The sequence below is a fragment of the Xyrauchen texanus genome, chromosome 34 (genome assembly GCF_025860055.1).
Source record: "Xyrauchen texanus isolate HMW12.3.18 chromosome 34, RBS_HiC_50CHRs, whole genome shotgun sequence".
Lineage (NCBI taxonomy): Eukaryota > Metazoa > Chordata > Actinopteri > Cypriniformes > Catostomidae > Xyrauchen > Xyrauchen texanus.
The window spans coordinates 16,839,328-16,860,460 of record NC_068309.1 but is presented as its reverse complement, the minus strand read 5'-3'; the positions used below and the strand labels follow the sequence as shown (position 1 = coordinate 16,860,460).

Below are 21,133 nucleotides of genomic sequence, written 5' to 3'. Positions count from 1 at the left end.
ATCTCAATACTGCAGACAACAGTGCTGACCAGAAATTTCTTTATGCTTTACACACACACACACACACACACACACACACACACACACACACACACACACACACACACACACACACACACACACACACACACACACACACACACACACACATCCTTACACAAAATAAATTTACTTGATGATTCTCCTGTCTAAGTGCCCTCCGAAGGCATCATTTATGCTGTTTGGAATGCAGATAAAAGTCTGATTTGATTTGTAGGGTTTATAATAGACTGGTTTCAACTAACTGAAGAAGGATGGAGAGCTCCATAGCAGCATGCAATCTGTGATCGAGGAATCATCTGGCCATCATCTCGCGGAATCAGCTGGCCATCATTTCAAGCACCAATCATAGTCAGCCTTTCACAACATCCATAAATCTTAAATGTTCAGGCTTCACTTGCTGTCCCAAGGTAAATCAAGCTGAGGTATCACTCTATTTTCTGCTATTTGTCCATTATATGGATCATTTATTTTAGCGATTTGTTTCTGTTTCTAGAGCCATCAAATATATTTTCCATGATAGTTTAGACTAAATCAATCTCATTTAACTTTCAGAACAGGAAAAAACTATACTTAAATAGCTGAACATAAACATTGTTTTTGAGCACCTAAATGCCTTTTGTGGCTAACAGCAATTTTCAGTTTATACATTATGCAATGGAATATTTCAGATATTCAAGACTTTCCAGCAGACAAACTGTTTGTGACTTTTCTGACAAGATATTGAGTAACTTGGATTTTAGACACAATATGGCCATTTATTTTGTTTACTTTTGCTCCTCTAATGAAGTGAATGGAAATAGTTTAAAACAAATGAAAATAGCTTATAAAGGAGCCAATGCAGGATCAACCATTGCATATATCGCCAGGCAACAAACTGCTTTCAGCAATCAAATAGATACAAGCGGAGTGAAACAAACAGTGAAGCATTCCATTGCTATTATACATAATATCAGCACTCTTGGAAGGCTGGTTGTACAATCAAATTCGAGAACTGTTGTATAATGTAATACATTGGTGCAAAGTCTTGGTATTCTGCAGCGCCTAACTGAGATTTTACTTTCTGCCTCTGAGTGAACTTTTTGCACTTTTCTTCCATTACCTCTAGCTTCATACTGACTCACCTGTCCATGGGGAGCACACATGAGTGATTGTGAACTGGCTTTAATCTGTCTCACCATGCTGTGCCTGGGGAGGGCTGCAGGTGGCCGAGACCACAGAGCCAGATACAATGCCAACAGCAGAGTGCTTTCTAATACACAAAACCTTGTGCTTCTGAAAGAACATCTGTGGCAATGACAGAACCTACATTAAATATGCATTTCAAAGCTGCAGATTTGTCCTTTAAGAATTATAAAATTTTCTAATGTACTTTATGATCGATGCTTAAATAAATACAGGACTGTACTGTGACAAGGAGGAGGGCGTGGCCGGGCTGTGAGGGTGCCCAGCTGGCGCTGAATCTGATTATCAGTGGCAGAGCGAAATAAATGGGGGCCGGAGATACCCGTTCGAGAGAGCTAGAGATGCACGCAGCCGTGGCTCCCCTTTATATCTCTCTCCTGCTGATTGGTTGACTCAACGCTGGCCGTGCACCCTTACGGACTGCCCCCCAATCTCTGGAGTGGAGATGCTGCCCTTCAGCCATGCAGCCATTCTGCCAGCCGATGGTCCACCCCGCCTCCTGGGAACCTGGGGAGAGACGTGGGGAGGGAGAGGGAAAGGGCAAGCAGGAGAGACACAGAGAGAGAGAGCTAGAGAGAGAGAGAGAGGATAGAAAGAGAAAAACTTGCTCGCCAGTTGCCTGACACGCCTTCGCCTGGTCCTCAGCCACTCCTCCACCCTCCAGCAGATGACAGCCACTCCTCCCCGGGTAGGCGGCAACGAGTCTTCAGAATCCTGTTGGACGGAACGGCTCCTCCCCATCTTCGTGGATGGCAGCGGTTCTTCCGGCGGCCGCAGCGACTCCTCTGTCCACAGGCAGATGGCAGAGGCTCCATCCTCTCTGGTGAGGACTCCACAACAGCTCATCCCTCCTCCCTCCAGGGTTTCGGCACCAGTGTCGGGATGGGCAAGGAGTCGTCGGTAACCAGCAGAACAGTCAACATAAACTTTAATGACATAAACTCAACTTAAAACAACATAAAACACATAGACACACAGACACACACACAGACACAGTGGCCACGTGTGTCTCTATCTCCTGAACTGACATCTCCGGCTCCCCTTTATATCTCTCTCTTGCAGATTAGTTGCCTCACCACACCCTCCTCCTCATCACATATATGTATAACAAACTTGTTTCAATTAGTTATTTTCCTCGTTGCAATTAAATAATAGTTGCAATCACAAAAAATATGTACTGTACACAGATGTCAATAGCTTTAATATGTTTACAATCTACATTTAAATCAATCATTTAGCAGTAAAGGACTTAAAAATGTCTCATACAAAAGCCAAGAATTTTGAAATGCCATAAAGTTTTAAGAGTAAACAAGAGAAGAACAGAAGCTAGAGCAGAAGGGAAAAAAAGAGAGTACAATGATATTAAAAAATATAATTTTTTTATAAGAAGTGCCTTAGTTTATGGTCGTTTAGTGACGTGATGATACAATATGGTACAGTATTACTTATCAATTAGTTTTGCTAAAGAACTTTCATACAATAAGGGTTGGGCCCCCGTTGGCAAGCCTGCATTTATTGATAACTTTGTTCTTTCCACTTACATGTGAATTCCTCTGCGATACAAAGCAGACCAACATCCTTTGCCAGTTTCCTGTAACCATAGAGATAGTCAGTTCAGCCAATCCCCAGCAAGAGTTGTGTGGAATGGTTTCCTGAACTATGAATTCTATGAATTTCCTTCACTAAGAAAAGTTCCCTTCCTCATTACTAGAGCAAAGCACTCAGTGGTAACGCTCATTGGGAATACTTCTATGAAGCATGAACTTTATTCTGGGGGAAAAAGTAAGTTATTAATTTTTTTTCTGCTTTACTGCTCTCTGATGTTATGTATCAATTGACACACTATAAATTGCGTACTATACATTATGTGTTTAGCCATCTAGTGTTTGAATTTTTAAAGGGTAGTAATTGTCTCAAATCAACAATGGACCCTTTTTATATTTCCGAGTTTTAAATGTGGGGTAAATTTCTCTAGCAGTGAATGTGAGATGGCAAATATTATTGCTCTAACAGCAAATGAAAAAAATAAAATGCCTATTACGTTTTCACACCTTTCCAAAAGAGGGAAAAAAATATACAGTTGAGTTATGGTAGACAGAAGAGAGAAAGATGCCAAATTAACTGTCAATCCCTCAGAGGAGCCTGTATTTGAAACCCCATCATTTTTTATAAAATTATTGCCAGGGTAATATAACACAAAGGATCAATTTAATAAAAACTATTATAATACAAAATAATAATAAAAGAAAATGCTAGATTTATCCTGCTAAATGATGAGGAAAAAGGTCATCACAGACTGAAAAGGGTCCATTACATTTTTCTTTTATTTACCCAAAACAATTTCCATTTTTCTATTGAATGAAATAACTTGTTGCATTTTTCAGTTTGAACCAACTCAGTCTCATGACAAGTCGTAATAGTAAGTATAAGATGGTGAAATCGTATGAGTTGGCTCATGCAAAAACACAACTTTTACTCCCAGAGAAATATAAAAGAACCATTAAAAGAGTTTAACCCCTAACCCAAACTTAACCCTAATCATTAAGTCAATGCCCAAACCCTAAACATGATTTTAAGAGAAAACTCCAGCCTAATTTCCTGAAATGTATGTGACAATAGCAACATTTTTGCAAACCAAAGTTCCATGCTTCATTACACTTTTGCCTGCAGTGTCCAGCCGGAGCAAAAGCAAGTGAAATTATGTTGTAATCAGACAAGGTTTTTAGGTGAATATTATATGGGTGTTTTATTGAGTAAAACGTACCTTGCTAACCTAAACCTAAACAATAGTGTTGAAAAAAATGAAATGAGAGGTGAACAAAACAGACATCTCTTTCCTAATCCAAAACCTAAACCTAATCGATAGTGTTTTAAAAGGATTTAAAATCAGTGTCACAGGCATGGGAAGCAGGCACGCTAACAAGGAGGCTAATGGCTACAGTCTCTTGCATCAGTCACTAGTGCACCACTTAAAGTCAGGGGAGTGAGGTTTATGCTCTGCACAGCTACCTACCAGCTGTCTACCATTACAAATGCACATGCAAAATTATCAAATTTGATGCCTATATTGTATCGATTTAACATTTTGATTGTTGATTGGTTGGTCTCTGTTGGAATAAAAGTCATACCTTTTTGTACAAGCCAAGTCATACAATATCTTACACTTTCGCTATATAGTACAAGTTGTCATGAGACTATGTTGGTGTGAGCACACTACTCTCACTTCTTATTCTACAAAATGGCATAGAATTGTGCAAAAGTGTGTAAAATTGGAGAAAAGTATAAGACTGTAAGCACTGTTATGAAGCCTCAGAAGAGAGGTTGATTACAGAATGTTGAAGAGTCCTCAGATATGACACACTTCATCACATAGTAACAGCTTAGCAGCCTCAGAATTGACTTAAATTGAGCCTCAACCTAACCAGCATTCTCATCATGCTCACCGAAGCCTTTGATTACATTCTGCATTAGACCTGAGATCTCCACAGGAAGGCCAGCTCACACTAGACTGATCTCAGCAGGTTAGCAACATAGAAATGTATGTCAGTCACACAAAAGTTCATTCTTTTCCAATGCTGTTTTAATTGAGCAACAGGAGTCTCCGCCAGTACTTGATTCAATTCCTCGGATTACTGCTGTATTCTCCAGAACAGATGTTCAGCCATGACAGGCTGTGTTTGCCTCTGCAGAGACACTTCTCATAGGTGTGGTTGACAGACTAATGCTGAAGAGTATCTCTGGAGTGACAGCAGTGATGCCAACTGAACTGGCTACTGAAAGTACCGTTCTGCAAACTCCAGCACAAATGGTGGACAGCAACAGAAACCTGACTATTTTGAAGACAAATGATGTGCCTTTCAGGAAATCATCTTCTTTGAATCAATCATCTCATGGTTGTAGGACATCGGCTTTGCCTCAGGTCTGCTGGGGCTTGGAGCTCAACATGGCCGTGCTGTTGATGGTCTTGGCTGGACTCTTAATCTTGGTGTTACTTTACCGGATGCTCCTCCTGCGCCACCGACTCCGTGTTGCTCAGGCTGGGAATGCTCTGGAGTACTTTGGGTTTTACCACATGGCTCAGTATGATTTAAAGCAACCAGGCCAACCACCTCTAACTGAAGCAGCTCCACAGGTTTTCACTTCTCCTGTTACCATTCCTTCTCCTTCAACTGTTATCCGACCTCCTTCCATCCATCCTCCTCTCCAACTCTCTCCTCCACCTCCAGCACACCTGTTGCATCTCCCCATTATCCACACCACACCACCCAGCCCCCACCCATCATGTGGGGCAGGCTCGGATGCAGAGGTGTACTCACGTATCAGTTTCCTGCGGCCTTCCAGACCATCCAGTGTGAGTCAGACTCAAGTGATCCTGTTTGAACATTCTGCTCTTTAATAGTGTGATTCTTTCAGACTAAGCAGACACTATAAATTTCACTCCAGCTGTTTCAACTTAAGCATAATGATTCTCATAATGTTTAAAGGGTTAGTTCACCCCCTCAAGTTTTTACTTTTGCGTACCAATGATTAAAGAAAGTCATATGGGCTTTAAACACTTTTAGAGTACATGATGACAAAATGTTCAATTTATGGTGAAAAATCCCTTTAAAGTGTACTGTCTTAGATAGATCAGACATTGTTTATGCACAGTCAATTCTTATGAGAGTTTTGTCTAAGCGATTTACATAATGCCCTTCAAAATATATTATGTTTGATTGCTTTTTATATTTCCTGTAATTATCATTTAAAATGTTTTACATTTAAAAATAACTTAAAATGTCTTTCTTATGTTATGCTTTCCTATGTTAGGAAGAAGCAACATAAATGTTTTTATAACATATTTCTCTGTTTGTCCTGAATCACACTGACTTAGTCATTTCCTTTAAAGGGTGGGATTTCCTGAGGACACTATCCATTGCTTTGTTTCTTTCTGCCTCTTAGGATTTCAACATTCCTTTCTGTCTCACTGCCTTAACAACTACCACCCCCTCCCAAAATACAAAATATGAATTATGTATATGCTGTAATACTGTGTAGAATCATACATGAAAATATGTGGAAATGTGTTGCTTTTATTTTAATTAGCTCTAAGAGAAGAACTTATATTCTGAATATATGAGTGAATGAACAATTCCACAAAACGCCTTGATGCGAACATTTACATGTATTAATATGGCAGTTTCTTTCATACAAAGCGACTTGCATTCAGGGTGTACTGTACATTGAATCAGTATGTGAATTCCCAAAGAATTGAACCCATGACCTTGGCATTGCTAGCGCCACGCTTCACCAGTTGAGCTACAGGAACTGTATAAAGTGGCAATACACTGCAACAGAGCATTTTGTTATCTCCAAAATGTATGTGAACATTCTAAAGCCAAAAGATATATTTGAATAATTGATGACTCACTTAATGTATAATTTAGCTTTGTAATGTAGCTGCAGGTGGTACACATGATAATCGTGGATGAAAAGTTCAAGACCTTTTCATGAATTTAAAACTTACCATGGTTTGGTGCATTAATCAGGATATTTTGTAACATTTCAATGTGAATATTATTATTTGGTTGTTGTTGTGTTTATATTTTATTTTGTTTTTACTATTTGTTATACTCTGTTCATTTGCAGCCCAAAAAAAATAAAAAATAAATAAAATGAACTTAATGAATAATAATAATAAAACAATTCTCCATAACTTTTGATGTATTAAAGTCATTGAGTTGAACCCTTTAATCTCTTAAGGTGTTTTTAAAGACTCCCTGTTTCAGTAGCATGCCAAAAGTTAAAGGCTTATTGCTCTCTCTTCGTTTTGTTCCCAATCATGACACATGTAATGTAACTTTGTAACATTTTGTGTTGATACAGCAAAGCAATCAAAGGTTAGAGCATTACAAAAATAATTTATCTGATTGTCCAGTGGTAAAGGACATGTTATTTAATGTTTGTTTTCATGAGTTCAATGTTTATCAAAATAAAAGCAATACTTCTTCTAAGCCTCATTCGTGTAAGTATTTGAGAATACCGCTGGGTTATTTACTTCCACAAGTAACCCTAATTTGTTATCCTTATGCCTTATTCAACACTGACACACTTTTTATGGTTGATTTCACTTTCAATTAGGAATCTGTCAAATTAATGTTGTTCTGGATGGTGAGTTTGAATATTGAGGTGACAGGTGCAATTCCTATTTAGGAAATAAGCTTAAATCTTCACGTCTCAGGAAATATTGTATACTGTATGACTGTGAGTGTCTGATTTTACACCACGCTGTTCATTTGTTCTTTAAACTCGATAGCCTGTTTTGATGAAATTGTGTAAGATTAACAGTATAAATGTTGTAGTAAAAAGCAAACGTCTTGTCTATTACACCTTTTTCCTCACATTCTTTAGACTTAAATATGGCAAAAATCCCCCAAATAATAAAAAAGAACAAAATACAATTGTTTGAAACCGCATATGCGTGGCCACATTTTGTTCTCAGTTGATTTTAAATGAAGTGTGTTTAAAATATATCCTTTCATATCACTTTAACAAGAGTTGGGTTATTGGCACCTGCCACCCCTGGGGCAGCTTTCATTGACATACGCTCAAGCTGTAATTTTGAACCACAGAACACATTTGCTGTTGTTGTTTTATTTTAGGTCTCTGTTTGACAATTGAGGATAGCGTGCATAAGACCAAAAAGGAAGGACATTTTAGTTTGGTTGTACCAGTTCTTCTGGAATGGGGTAAGGTTGTAGATAGTGCATATCTTTGGGTTGAGCTGTGTTTTTGACTTGTATTAAACCTTAGTATATTGCCTGCAGTTAAAAAGGCTACACGTAAATCAGTGTTCAGTTGGCAGGATTATGTTGGACTTTTCCAGAATCTCTTCTTTTGATTGTGCATCTGCCTCTGATTATTCTTGCTTTGAAAGACTGAAAAATACTCATACAGATCTCTTTGCAACACAATAATCAGAGCTAATTGAAAGCCTCATATCAAAAGCCTGAATAGTAAATATCATCTGACACACTGCTTTAATGTCAACAACTGTTTTCAGTTATTCAATTACCACCTGCAGTACTGAAAATTGCTGCCATTTCATACAATTGTATACAGTATTACACTTCTTTTGCATTTGCAACCTTTAATCTACAATCCAATGACACCTCCACACACCCATTTATCATCTGTAAAATGCATTTGATATCAGGATGTTTCATCATCAGTGCTTGATCTTCAGCCCACCATATAGTGCAACATACTTTATTTCAACAGACATACTTCAACTAGAGGTTTGGGGCTAAACCATGGCAAAAACTTTAAAGGGTTAGTTCACCCAAAAATAAAAATGATCCCATAATTTACTCACCCTCAAGCCATTTTAGGTGTATATGGCATTCTTCTTTAAGCCAAACACAATCGGAGTTATATAAAAAACTATCCTGGCTCTTCCATACTTAATAATGAGAGTGAATGGTACCTTAGATTTTGAAGCCCAAAAAAGCACATCCATTCATCAAAAAGTAAATCCATATGGCTCCTGGGGGTTAATAAAGGCCTTCTGAAGTGAAACGATGCATTTTGGTAAGAAAAATATCCATAATTATAACTTTATAAACTATAATCACTGGCTTCCGGTAACGGCCATCCGCGTGATCACAAGAGAGACAACAGCTCCGTTGAGAAGTGACGAATGTGGAAGCGCAGAGGAAAACAAAACAGAAGACAACAACGAGGATTTTTAAAGAAAAATAAGAGGAGATTTAGTTTTTTGCCCAGCCCTATTTGTTTGAACCAGAGTATACAACCAGGAACTCTGGGAGATGGAGGAGGCTGCAGCAGCGGCACAAACAAAAGAATCTGGTAGATTGAGAGTACGGGAGATGTGGTGGTGCTCATACAGGAAATGCGAGGTAATGCCAACAGAGGCCAAGAGAGTTTGATGCCATGAATGGATGATTGGAATGACTGGATAGATGCACGAATGCACCATTTTAAGACTAATACAAATCTACAGTATAGCTAAAACAACTCACTTCTTTTCGCCATATTCCTTTGCTGTAAACAACGCGCACTTCCACATTAGTCACTTCTCAACGGAGCTTACACTACACCTATGTCATACGCCGGAACTTGACTCTCTTGGGAATGTGTGGATGGCTGTTACTGGAAGCCAGTGATATAAAGTTATAAATATGGATATTTGTCTTACAAAAATGCATCGCTTCACTTCAGAAGCCTTTATTAACACCCTGGAGCTGAATGGATTACTTTTTTGATGGAGGTTGGATGACAACGATTTCCTTGAATCATTCCTATGGACGCAGCACCAACAAAAGTGCCTCTGGTAAGAAATATCTACGTTTTTTCATTGAAACCTGTTTGGTTTTAAAGAGTAGTCTCTAGTTTTGTTTGATATGCCACATTTAAAAATCTGTTCATTTTTCGCACGTCAGCTCCCTGATAAACATGATGCCGCATATGTGGAAACTCATACTGCATTTCCTCAAAAGTAGAAAAGAACATGGTAGTTCAAGGCATGAATTGAATAGAGAGAGAGAGAGAGAGAGAGAGAGAGAGAGAGAGAGAGAGAGAGAGAGAGAGAGAGAGAGAGAGAGAGAGCGTGTGCGATCACCTGTTGATGATGCTGTTGTCTGTTAGTCAGCTTTCTGAAGATAATATCATTTTGGTGAAATTCATAACAAATTTTCAGTGGAAAAAAAGCTATCCAAGCGGGAGGTATTCCTCCCTATTTCATGGTAGCAAGAGTCTTTCACTACAGAAACTGCAATCTCCACCACCATTTTGTCCTCTCAGATGTGGAAACTCCAGTAAGAGGTAAGTGCCTTGAGTTTGTATAATTAATCAGTCTGTTGTGTCTCTCAGCTGTGATGAGCCTTAACCCTGAATTTAATTTAAAGCTGCTTAAAACTATTTCCTTGCTTTAGTAGTGTAGTAGTAATCCGAACAATCCTGTACTGCTGTTGAATGTAAACACTGACTGAGGTTGACTCACTTCACGTCACCAACTGGCTCATATTTCACACAAAAATTGTATTTTGACTCTAGCTGCTGGCTAATATATGTAATGTCACAAAATTGAATGTAAAAAGACAGATAGCTCTTAACACATCTGCACTGCTCTTACACTTAAGTTTAGAATGGCAGGAACACGAGTGAAGTGATACACACAGTGAAGCATCCGAGTACTGATGGTGTGAGACCATCAGTGCCCATGGAATGTCTCTTGTCCAATCAGATTCGAGGACTGGAACTAACAGTTGTATATCATTAATTAACATGAACTAACAATGAGCAATCATTTTACAGCATTTAATAATCTGGTTAATGTTAATTTCAAGCTATAGTAATATAATTTTGAAATCAAAATTAGTAAATGTTAACATTAGTTAATGCACTATGAACTAATGTGAACAAATAATTATTTTTTTATTTTATTTTTAAATAAAATGAACAGAGAATAATAAGTGCTTTATAAAATTATATTGTTTATTGTTAGTTCAGGATACCTAATGCTTTAACTAACATTAATGAATGAAACCTTTTTGTAAAGTGTTACCATTTTATCTCAAATTATGAATTTATTTCGAAATTATGGCATAGAATCTCAAAAAATGTTTTTATATCTCAAATTAGTACTTTTATATAATAAATATGACTTAATATCACATGATTATGACAGTACCTCATACTTGTGACTTTTTTTTTTATCTCAGAATTGTTTACTTTCTATCCCATAATTATGACTTTTTATGTCATACATATGACTTAATATCTCAAAATTATAACTTTAATATCTAGTAATTATTAATTTATCTCAAAATTATTGCTTTAACGGGAACCCTTGACAACAAGCTTAAAAAATGTTCAACATTATTTAACAACAACATTATTTAACAACATTAGATAATATGAACTAACAATGAACAATTTTGCAGCATTTATTCATCTTGGTTCATTTTAATTTCAAGATATAGTAATACATTTTTTAAATCAAAATGTGTGTATGTTAACATTAGTTATGTACTGTGAACTAACACGAACAAACAATTTACAATTGATTTCTATAAACTTAAAGATTAGTAAGTGCTGTATAAAATTGTATTGTTCATTGTTAGTTCAGGATACCTAATGCATTAACTAATGTTAATTAATGGAACCTTTTTGTAAAGTGTTACCATTTTATCTCAAAATTATGACTTCATCTCATCTAAAAATGTATAACTTAGTATCTAATACTTATGACTTTTTTTATCTCATAATTTCGACCTTTTTATCTCATAATTTTGACTTTAAATTTGACTTTTATTTAATTATTATGACTGTTAATCTTATAATAATGACTATTAATCTCATTATTATTACTTTTTTTGTCTATCTAAACAATTATGACCTAGTATCTATGAATTTATCTCATACGTTTGACCTTTTTATCTTATAATCTTTATAAGATAATATTTTATCTCATTATTACGGGAGTTTTTATCACATTATTATGATTTTTAATCTCATTATTATGACTTTATCTAAACATTATGACTCACCAAAGCACTATTTTTCCCCAATGTGATTTCCATAGGAGACTAAGGCAAACATTCTGCCTAAAATTTCCTTTTGTGTTACGTGAAAGGACAAAATCGCACATGTCTGAATCAACATGAGGGTGTACTATTCCTTTAATGTTTTGTTTGTTATCCAAACTCAAACAGTCTGTACTGACACAGCTATAACCCAAAAACAGACAATTATGGACATCAACAATGTTTGTTGTCGTCAGTGTTTATTGAGCAAATAACAATGGTTTTCTGCAAGATTCTGGAGATTTCTCATCTGTAATAAATAGCTGTGGATCCTCAGGTCGCTAAATCATGCCAGCTGTGGGTGTGCACGTGGGCCCTGTGTATTGTCCTAGGCCTTTGATCAGATAATTGCCCCTCAAACCCAGAGTTTGAAACATCTGAGTGTCGCTATGGTGACCAGCATCACTGTGTCTGCTCTGTTGAGTGGCTTTTAGTGACTCATACACAACTGGACTGCAGGGTGACTGTAGAAACTTCTGAATTCAAGACTATGATCCCAGTGCAAAAATGCCAATTGTGAATATGAATACACAAATCAAAACGTTTCACAATTGTTTATTTTAATGACTTTTCACATTTTTCTTTTCAGCAATGATAGAAAAAATAAAGCCAAAGGAGATAATATAACCAGTTGAATGTAATAATGTTGTACTAGTTTATTTGTTATCTCTCATTTTAAGGATAACAACGCATTTTGAACTTTCCTCCTATCCCACCCTTTTTTCTGCTCAAACAATTTATTCATACCCACATTTTCAGATTGTGCTTATGAGTTATGCATTAAAAGAACAAGCAATTTGAATATGAATTCATGTTCTGACATAAACAGTGACAGTTTGGGACCTTTTAATATAATTAATTTGCAATAGCACATTTTAAATCGTGTAAAAGTCTTAAAAAAAAAGTTCTGTCATTACAGAAATAAAACGAGATTTATGTTGTTTATGTTGAGAGTTTGTTGTGAAAACATTTTATAAAGGGACTTGTGAAGAGGGTCTTTTGCCCTGAAAACCCTCTCCATTGCTCCTTTGTATCCATTGTTTCATACAGGGTTTACACAGGGGATGAAGGCACAAGTCAGATTTAATTGGTTTTAGAGTGTTTGGCAAAGAGCAACATTATAAAGAGATATTTAAATGATAGACTAAGAGTCACACATTACAAATATACCTGCAGGGTTGGGAGGGTTACTTTTGAAATGTATTCCACTACAGATTACAGAATACATGCTGTAAAATGTAATTTGTAACGTATTCCGTTGGATTACTCAAGGTAAGTAATTTATTCTAAATACTTTGGATTACTTCTTCAGCACTGGTAGATTTTTTCACTTGATTTGACTATAAAAACTCTTCCAGTACAATAAGACAAAATACACGTTAAAAATTAATTCTCTGAAAAACCTAAATATCTTCTGCAGTGTTGTTTCTAAAACAAGATTAATACAATTTATTTTGTTTTAAGGATTGTTAGATATTTTTACAGGAAAACAATACAAAAATGATCAAGAATACTCTTTTTGCCCTAATATAAGGTCTTTCTAGAAAAATGAAATTATGATCGAACGTGAATTTTCTTGATAAAAAAATATGATCTCACCTGGTATCATGTATATGTAAAATGGCTAGAAATAGCATTTTAGCTTAGCGTAAAGCTGACAGTTTACGCAAGGTTTATTTCTATTTCTTCTGCTCCAAACTTTTTTCAAACGTACTTCTCTGTCTGCTCGTATGAATGTAACATATCATAAGAAAGTATTTCACCACTGTTCAAATGCACTTTGGATCGCATTATTTACATGTATAAAAAAAAAAAGGGATTTTTGCAGGTTGTTCACTTAATTAAATTAAATAAAGCAACACATTTGTAGAACATTTTGCCTTAACTTAAATTCATTACATTATATTTGTAAAATGAAAGTTAACTTAATCCATTTTTGTGAGGTCTACATGAATATTTTGTAGCATTGATGAAACTGGCCATGGGATTTCCATTTAACAGCATGCTTTGCAGGGACTAGATGGTGTGAACAAATGTTGAAACTAAATGTTAGTTATGCCTTTTTGAGCAAGACAAGAACAGGATGAATTTTGTTCATGTTTACTGTTCTGTTTTATAATTTTTTTTAAAAGGTAGTGTTTGTTTGGCTGGTGTTTGTGAGGTTATCATTGTGGTGAAGACTGATGCTTGTGCTTTAGTTGAGGATGGACTTGCATTTTTAAGTGATGTTTGATTAGAATACTGCTGAGCAGTGCAACAGTTTCACTGTCCTTACAGTTGCTAACATGGCATATACTAACAATTAATTATTATTTCTTTTTTATTTATTTAAAAAAAAATTTCCAATTTTGACCAGTATGAGACAATTAATCAAATAAACCATAGTAAATAATTAAGTTGGACCGACATAAAAAACATTAAGTTAGGTGAATCTAGTAAAGTTGAGTTAAACCAACTATATTACATTAATTTGACCTAATCCAACTAAATTATGTTGTTCAATTAAACTGTTTTAATTTGAATGAAATAGATTAAATTGTCTCAAATTCAATTAAGGGTAATGACATATGAAATTACTGTTTTGTACAATACACATATATACATATCTATACATATATATATATATATATATATGCCAAGAACAATACTATGAATGAATGTATCCTCATCAGCGTCACTCAACATTTCTGTGTTAAATTTGACAATTAATTAAATCTGTCCTTGGGGTAAGAATTTAAAAAATGAAATATGCACAAATGTCTAATATGATTGTACATGCTAAATTACTGATACTTATTAACATTAAAAGAAAATGACCATCATTGAAAATATTAATCTCTGCTCATTTCTAAGCTTCATGTATTACTTGATGTCTTCATTCATGAAATGTTTTTATCTGTCTGTGCTTTGGAATGATTTTTATTAATTGCATATTATTTTGCTTCAATAACAAGTAACTGGAAGGAAAAGGATGCAAAGAAAATTTATAGTGGAAGCATTTTATTAGACATCATGGACATCTTTAACATGGACATGAGATAAATATGTTTTCTGTACATATTATGTAAACCTGATATGAGCATATTATAATCATGTACATCTGATAAAAGAGATAAATGAATCAGTGTAAATCCTTTATATTTATAATGGTACTACAGATGAAGTTTTCAGTGCATTCAAAGAATTTCAGAATACCACTGTATTTTTTACGAGCAATTAATGCTGGTTAAACACGTTTTTGACAGTTAAAACTGAAAACAATCATTTATGTTTATGGTCTGCAAAAATGGCATTTAATGATTTTCTTGAACGCGCTCTGGAAGTCTTTGTTGAAGTATGCGTAAATTATGGGATTCAGAAGAGAGTTTGAATAGCCAAGCCAGTTAATAACATCTATGAGCCATAAAGGCATATAACAAGACGGACAAAAAGGCATCACCAGTGCTTTGATGAAGAATGGCAACCAACACAAAATGAAAGTGCCCATAATTATACCCAGAGTCTTCACTGTCTTGCGCTCCCGTGCCAAGGCGAGCTTCCTTTTCGCCTCGGTGTTCTTCTCATGTTTGTTCTCGAAGAGAGGCACAGAGCTTGGCCTGTTGGGCAAAGGAAGGTTGTTTTTGGAATTATTGTGAACCTCGATGATCTCCAGAGACTCGCCGTCCTCCGCGTGCTTAATCGCGCCGTTTACGCAGGTGGCGGGCTTGGGTTCCACTGCGCTTTTCCAGTTTTTGCCCAGCTCTCCGTTTGCTCTCTTAAGAAGACCAGGTGACACGGTCAAACATTTCACCTTCCTTTTCTCCGTTTTGCGAACAGTTTTGCGAATGCGAAATCTTGCCGCCTTGAATATGCGTCCATATAAGATTAACATGAGAATGAGAGGTATGTAAAATGCGCAAAAGGTGGAATAAATAGTGTACCAAGGGTCGTGGCTGATCATACAAGCTTCGGGATTGGCCATGTCTTCAGCCTTACTCTTGGGCTGCGATTTCATGATCAGCATGGGGGGGATTGATATCGAAAAGCCGACCAGCCAGGTAACGGTAATCAAAAGAGCGGCGCGTTTTAATGTCCTTTTCGTCATGTAGTCTATTGGGTTAGTGATAGCCCAGTATCTGTCCAACGCTATAGCGCACAGGTGCAGAATGGAAGATGTGCAACATAAAATATCTAAAGAAATAAACATATCACAAGTTACCTGTCCGAGTGTCCACTTGTCTAAAACTTGGTAAAGAGCCGCCATTGGCAACACAAGAACCGACACCATGAGGTCCGTCACGGCGAGTGATCCGATCAGGTAGTTTGCCACATTCTGGAGCGATCTCTCCAAAGCTATAGCCGCCACAACACACGCGTTTCCAAACACGGAAAATAGAATGAGCGCGCCGATCATCAAAGACGTGGATATCTGATAACTCAGTGAAACTTTCACAGGTAAAGTCACATTGTCGAGTTGGGGATCTAAACCACTGTCATTCTGAAATAATGTGTCGTTGTTTTCTTCCATGTCGTGGTAAAGCGTAAAATTAGCCATGAAGTAAGCCTCAATGAGCCACTCTACTCCATTCAGGGGAGCTCACACAATTCAGTTCGATGCCAACTATCAACATTGTTACTGACGACTTCTTATGAGGCGGGTCCATTTATATGAGCAGTGTACCAGACGTCAGTTACTTACTATGCAGGTGTATGTTGACAGCAAAAACTTCCCCTGATATACATTTTGATAGGTAAAAGTCCTAATATTTTAATTTATTAAAGGGGTCATGACAAAGTCTATATATATACAACATATATAAGATGTTTCACACAAACCTTTGTCTTAAGATGGCTATTTATATCTTCAGCTTTAGTGTGTCAATAGGAAATATACATTTTAGACTCCCAAACGTTCCTTTGCAAATAGAATAGAAGAACAGGGAGCCCTGCAATTGATGGCATGGCCCCCTCAGACTCCCCTCTGAAAACTGAGTCAGTCCGGGATTACATGAACAGACAGAAGCATTTAAGACAAATCTAGCCAAAATAGATAGAAGGAATGCGCTGAATTCTCCAAGAAGCTTTGAACATGCTATCTGTCAACAACCAAGAAAAACTTTGTCCAGTGGTACCTAGGAAAATTGGTGCTGTCTTGAAGGTAAATGTGGTCACATTTAATCACACTTAATATTGATTTAGCTATTTTTTATGGACTTTGTATGACATTATTGGATAAATAAAAACTCTTTATGGCATTATTTTTGAAGACATCCTTACTGTGCAACATGTTTCATAAGTGCCTAAAACTTCTGCACAATACTGTATATAGTTGTATTGTCTTCCCTGTGGTCCACTGATAATGCGAGATCATTTTATTTTTTGCACCTATACAGTCATAATTTAGTAACATATAGTATGATCATTTTCCACCCTGTCTATGGCCCTCTGTATGAAACGCTCAGTTTTGGCCCAAACACCTCCTTATGATAGGATTTTTAACTGCCCCATCCTTCAATGTCAGTTCCTTTGCAAAGCTTGAATCCTATTATGACTGGTTCATAAGCAATTCATGGTGATATGAGCCAAAAAATGCACATACTGTACATAGTCCAAAGCACAATGAAGGTGCACAACACATACCATATCATTGTACACTGCAGCTGTGAACACATCAAAATGGTCAAAGACATCCACCTAATGACAGTTTCCTACACCAATCATTTAAAATAGCTCAGATATGTGAATGAGCAATTTGTTAAGCAGTTTGTGCTCAAAACAGCACTGACATCACCAGGGGTGGATTTGGATGAGAAATCAGCCCAGGATTTTACATAGAAACTGGCCCAAAAGTTGTAGGGGGAGTTTGTAATCGCTGCCCCTTCGGCAAATCGTGGTGCAGTTTTGTGGCCCGTTCTGCATAATGCTGTGGCTCATTTCAGCTTACCACGGCCCATTCGGTCCATTTTGTGGCTGGCCCAGCGGCCCGCCCGGTTCTCCCGATGGCCAGTCCTCCCCTGATCAGCCCCAAAGTGTGTCAAACCACCGGGAAAATGCCTGGTATGCCAGATTACCAATCCAGCCCAGGACGTCACTGTGTTAAGTATTAAAGTTTGTCTCTTTGGATGATACAATGAAAACTTGCCATAGAACAACACTTGTGTTTGTCTCCCACAGATGCATTGAATGTGCAATGATGTGATGAAAATTAGTGTTTGTCTGCCGTGATCCTGCGGCTGTGTTGCAAGAGATCTCTGTAGGTGGTGTATTGGACACAAGCAGGAGTGAGTAATGCATTATACCATAATTATTTTGATCTGGTGTCTGCAAATAAGCAAATTAACACCATCACAAGAGGTTCACGTCCGAGATTTGTGTTTATGTGAAATCTGGTATGGTTCGCTGCTGATATGAACTGTACCCCAGACCACCTTTTCAAGGGGACCCGAGTGCAGTTCGTGGGGGCACCCCCGAGTTCGGAAAACAGCTTTCACATTAGTCTATACAAATGAACTGAACTTTGATGTCATCCGACCCCAGGTGTGCACCAAAAGTGCTAGTGTGAAAGCACCCTTATTGTTTGTTGACATCAAATAGTAATGGCAAAGAAGTTGTAAATTTGGTTTTATCTTTACACAGAAAAGATTAGTACATGATGTAGTCGCACTAAAATCATGTTAACATGATTATTGTTCATGTCTTTTGGCTATAATTTTTAAACAGGGTGTATTTGAATGTTTACAGATTGGCCCCGTTCACTTCCATTGTAGGTGCCTCTCCATAACCCATATTTTGTAGCATTTAAAGAAAAGGAAGTCCAAATTAATTTGTGTAATAATCGATATTATGTCCATTGAGCTTAACTTGTATCCAGTAGTGTCGTCTAGATCATACGCAGGTATATGCCATATGCCCACCTAACTTTCTTAGGATTTTGCGTATGCCCACCTACAATAAGTGATGATATGGCCGCCATAACAACGGGTAGGCTTTTTAGTGAGTGAATTGTGTGTGTGTTTTAAAAGTGTACAGAGATTCTCTCTAAACGCGCACTAACTGCTGGAGCGCAACTGATGTCACTGGCAAGACAGACACTCCGACTAAGCTGATCAACCAATCAGAACGTTAATTTTAGACTCTATTTTATATTAGCTAACCAATCATATTTTCCGTAGATGCTGGAATTTTCCAGCATCTAATGCTCATGCACAACCCTGGAGTAACCATAATTTGCGCTGTAAATGTATTTCCCAGCCAAAAGTAAATATATACATTTAAATTTAACTTGTGCAATTAAACTGAAATACTTGAAAATACTGCATGCTTTTGCACAAGTGCTAGTTTTGATGCTCTTCGCAGATGCTGTGTCGCTTAATTAGGCTAAATAAAATGTATTTTATTTTATTCTCCTTTTTTTGCTTATTTAATGCTGTCGGAGGTGCCTTTTTCTCGTGATATCAAATAATTTCACTAAACACAGAAAAGCACAAAATAGTAGGCCTACACATATAAAACAACTACACCACTGCTTGAACTGAACCCAGAATATTACTTTAATGTTCCAACATTAAATGGCTTTATTTAATTCTTTAAAAGTAAACTTTTTCTTCAGAAATAAACTTTTTACCCACGAAATGAACATTGCCTGTGCTTTCATACGGCTCAGCACCGCAGTCAGCGACACCCGCCGAGTTGAAAATTGTTTTGCTACTGCTGCCACCTGCTGTAACGTCTGCTGCTGATTAAAACGAAATATTTTAGCCCAAACCCATCTCATTATTCAACCCACCCCACGCACAGTGCAAGCCAGCTACCCCTCTCCAAAACATAATTTTTGTTGTGCATTCGTGTGGTTGGGGTTGTGAGGTGAAATTACATGACTGACTGGATGAATGAATACGTTATTTTGTGCGCACAGTAGTGGTACTTCTGCTCCGATACTTTAGTCCCTTTGCGGCCTCCGTAGCAGGAGAGACTGAACCGTGCCATTAATCTGTCGTTTTTAGCCCTTTAGCCCAACAAATAACTACTTGAAATGGCTTCTGCTTTAACGGTAGGACATAATTTTTGTATTCGAAAATGTTTAACTGAGACAATAAACCGAAGGCGTTTGGCATAATATTGGTTAGAAATAACATCTGGGGAGGCTGCAGCCACACGCAATGTGTGGCATTTGAATGTTGGAGTTAGCCAGGTATGGAGTAGGATAGGGCTCATAGAACACATGTTAAATAAGACCACCATTTCCACATGGTTGACAATAGGCGTTTTGTATAAATTGGGAAAATATCAGGATATCAATTAACAATATATAATATATATATATATATATTGGGAAAATATCAGGATATCGATTAACAATATATATATATATTGTTAATTGATATCCTGATATTTTCCCAATTTATACAAAACGCCTATTGTCAACCATGTGGAAATGGTGGTCTTATTTAACATGTGTTCTATGAGCCCTATTTGAGAACACTGGCTAAAAATCATCCAAGCAACATTCCCCGACCCCTCTGTAGAACCCTCATATCCCATATGCTCTTCCAGGAAGTTGAGTGGATAAGTTCCACATCTTCTCTCAGTGGACCATCACACTCCATTTGTTTTTTGTTTGTCTGGATAAACCTTATCCAACAAATATCTAGTCACATGGTGAACCTTTTGTTTTAGAGCTCAATCAAACTACAAAAACTTGGTTCCCAAAAGTGTACTGGTGAAACATGAGACCTTTCAATAGGCCAACTCTTCCAAATGGCCCCTGCCCAATTGTCCAAAGCACGTCTGCATTTTTGGGGTTTAGTTATCTTGTCATATATAATTTACTCAGACACACTCTGTCAAGCCTAAAATTTGCAAGACGTTACAAATATGTTTAATTACAAGTTGATGTTGCACACTTATTCCAATCTATTTGTTATTTCAGGGTTTCAGAGATATGGAAGCCCTGCTAGTCGCTGCCAGTTTCCCCACAGAGCACATTAACATGATGCGATGGACTTGGGGGACATGTGGGGGTGGCCATTCGACATTGACTTTGTCAACATCTCCATCTACTCCCTGCACTGGGTACTATAGCATTCATCATTTTCTGTGGTTTCTGCTACTTCCTCCTCCTCTGACGTTTGAAGGGTTGGATCTCACTTTGTGTGTTTTTGCTGGACAATAAATGTTGTTGATGGCGGACATCTCATTAAGTGCCTCATTCTTTTATTGCAAATGTAGTTTTTAATATGATGAAATATTATAAAGGTGTTCTTTCTTCCTGTGGAACCCACATGTATGCGTTTGCTTGTGGTTGAGGTTTTACAGGGTTTGTGCAATCCATCGATATTGAGTTT

General features: G+C 37.1%; 2 protein-coding genes across 2 annotated transcripts; one reads left to right on the top strand and one right to left on the bottom strand.

The window, feature by feature from the left end:
• The first annotated feature begins 2,875 nt into the window (after positions 1 to 2,875).
• On the top strand, positions 2,876 to 7,196 carry LOC127627901 (uncharacterized). The gene is made up of 2 exons (XM_052104507.1): positions 2,876 to 3,006; positions 4,820 to 7,196. The coding sequence occupies exon 2, from the start codon at positions 4,946 to 4,948 to the stop codon at positions 5,618 to 5,620; it is 675 nt and encodes a 224-aa protein (XP_051960467.1). The 5' UTR covers positions 2,876 to 3,006; positions 4,820 to 4,945; the 3' UTR covers positions 5,621 to 7,196.
• Positions 7,197 to 14,805: 7,609 nt separating this feature from the next.
• On the bottom strand, positions 14,806 to 16,404 carry htr1ab (5-hydroxytryptamine (serotonin) receptor 1A b). Its single transcript, XM_052104591.1, has one exon. The coding sequence runs from the start codon at positions 16,342 to 16,344 to the stop codon at positions 15,082 to 15,084; it is 1,263 nt and encodes a 420-aa protein (XP_051960551.1). The 5' UTR covers positions 16,345 to 16,404; the 3' UTR covers positions 14,806 to 15,081.
• Positions 16,405 to 21,133: the final 4,729 nt, after the last annotated feature.

Excerpts from the sequence above, each read along its gene's own strand:
- LOC127627901 (XM_052104507.1), top strand. The coding sequence starts at position 4,946 with ATGCTGAAGAGTATCTCTGGAGTGACAGCAGTGATGCCAACTGAACTG.
- htr1ab (XM_052104591.1), bottom strand. The coding sequence starts at position 16,344 with ATGGCTAATTTTACGCTTTACCACGACATGGAAGAAAACAACGACACA.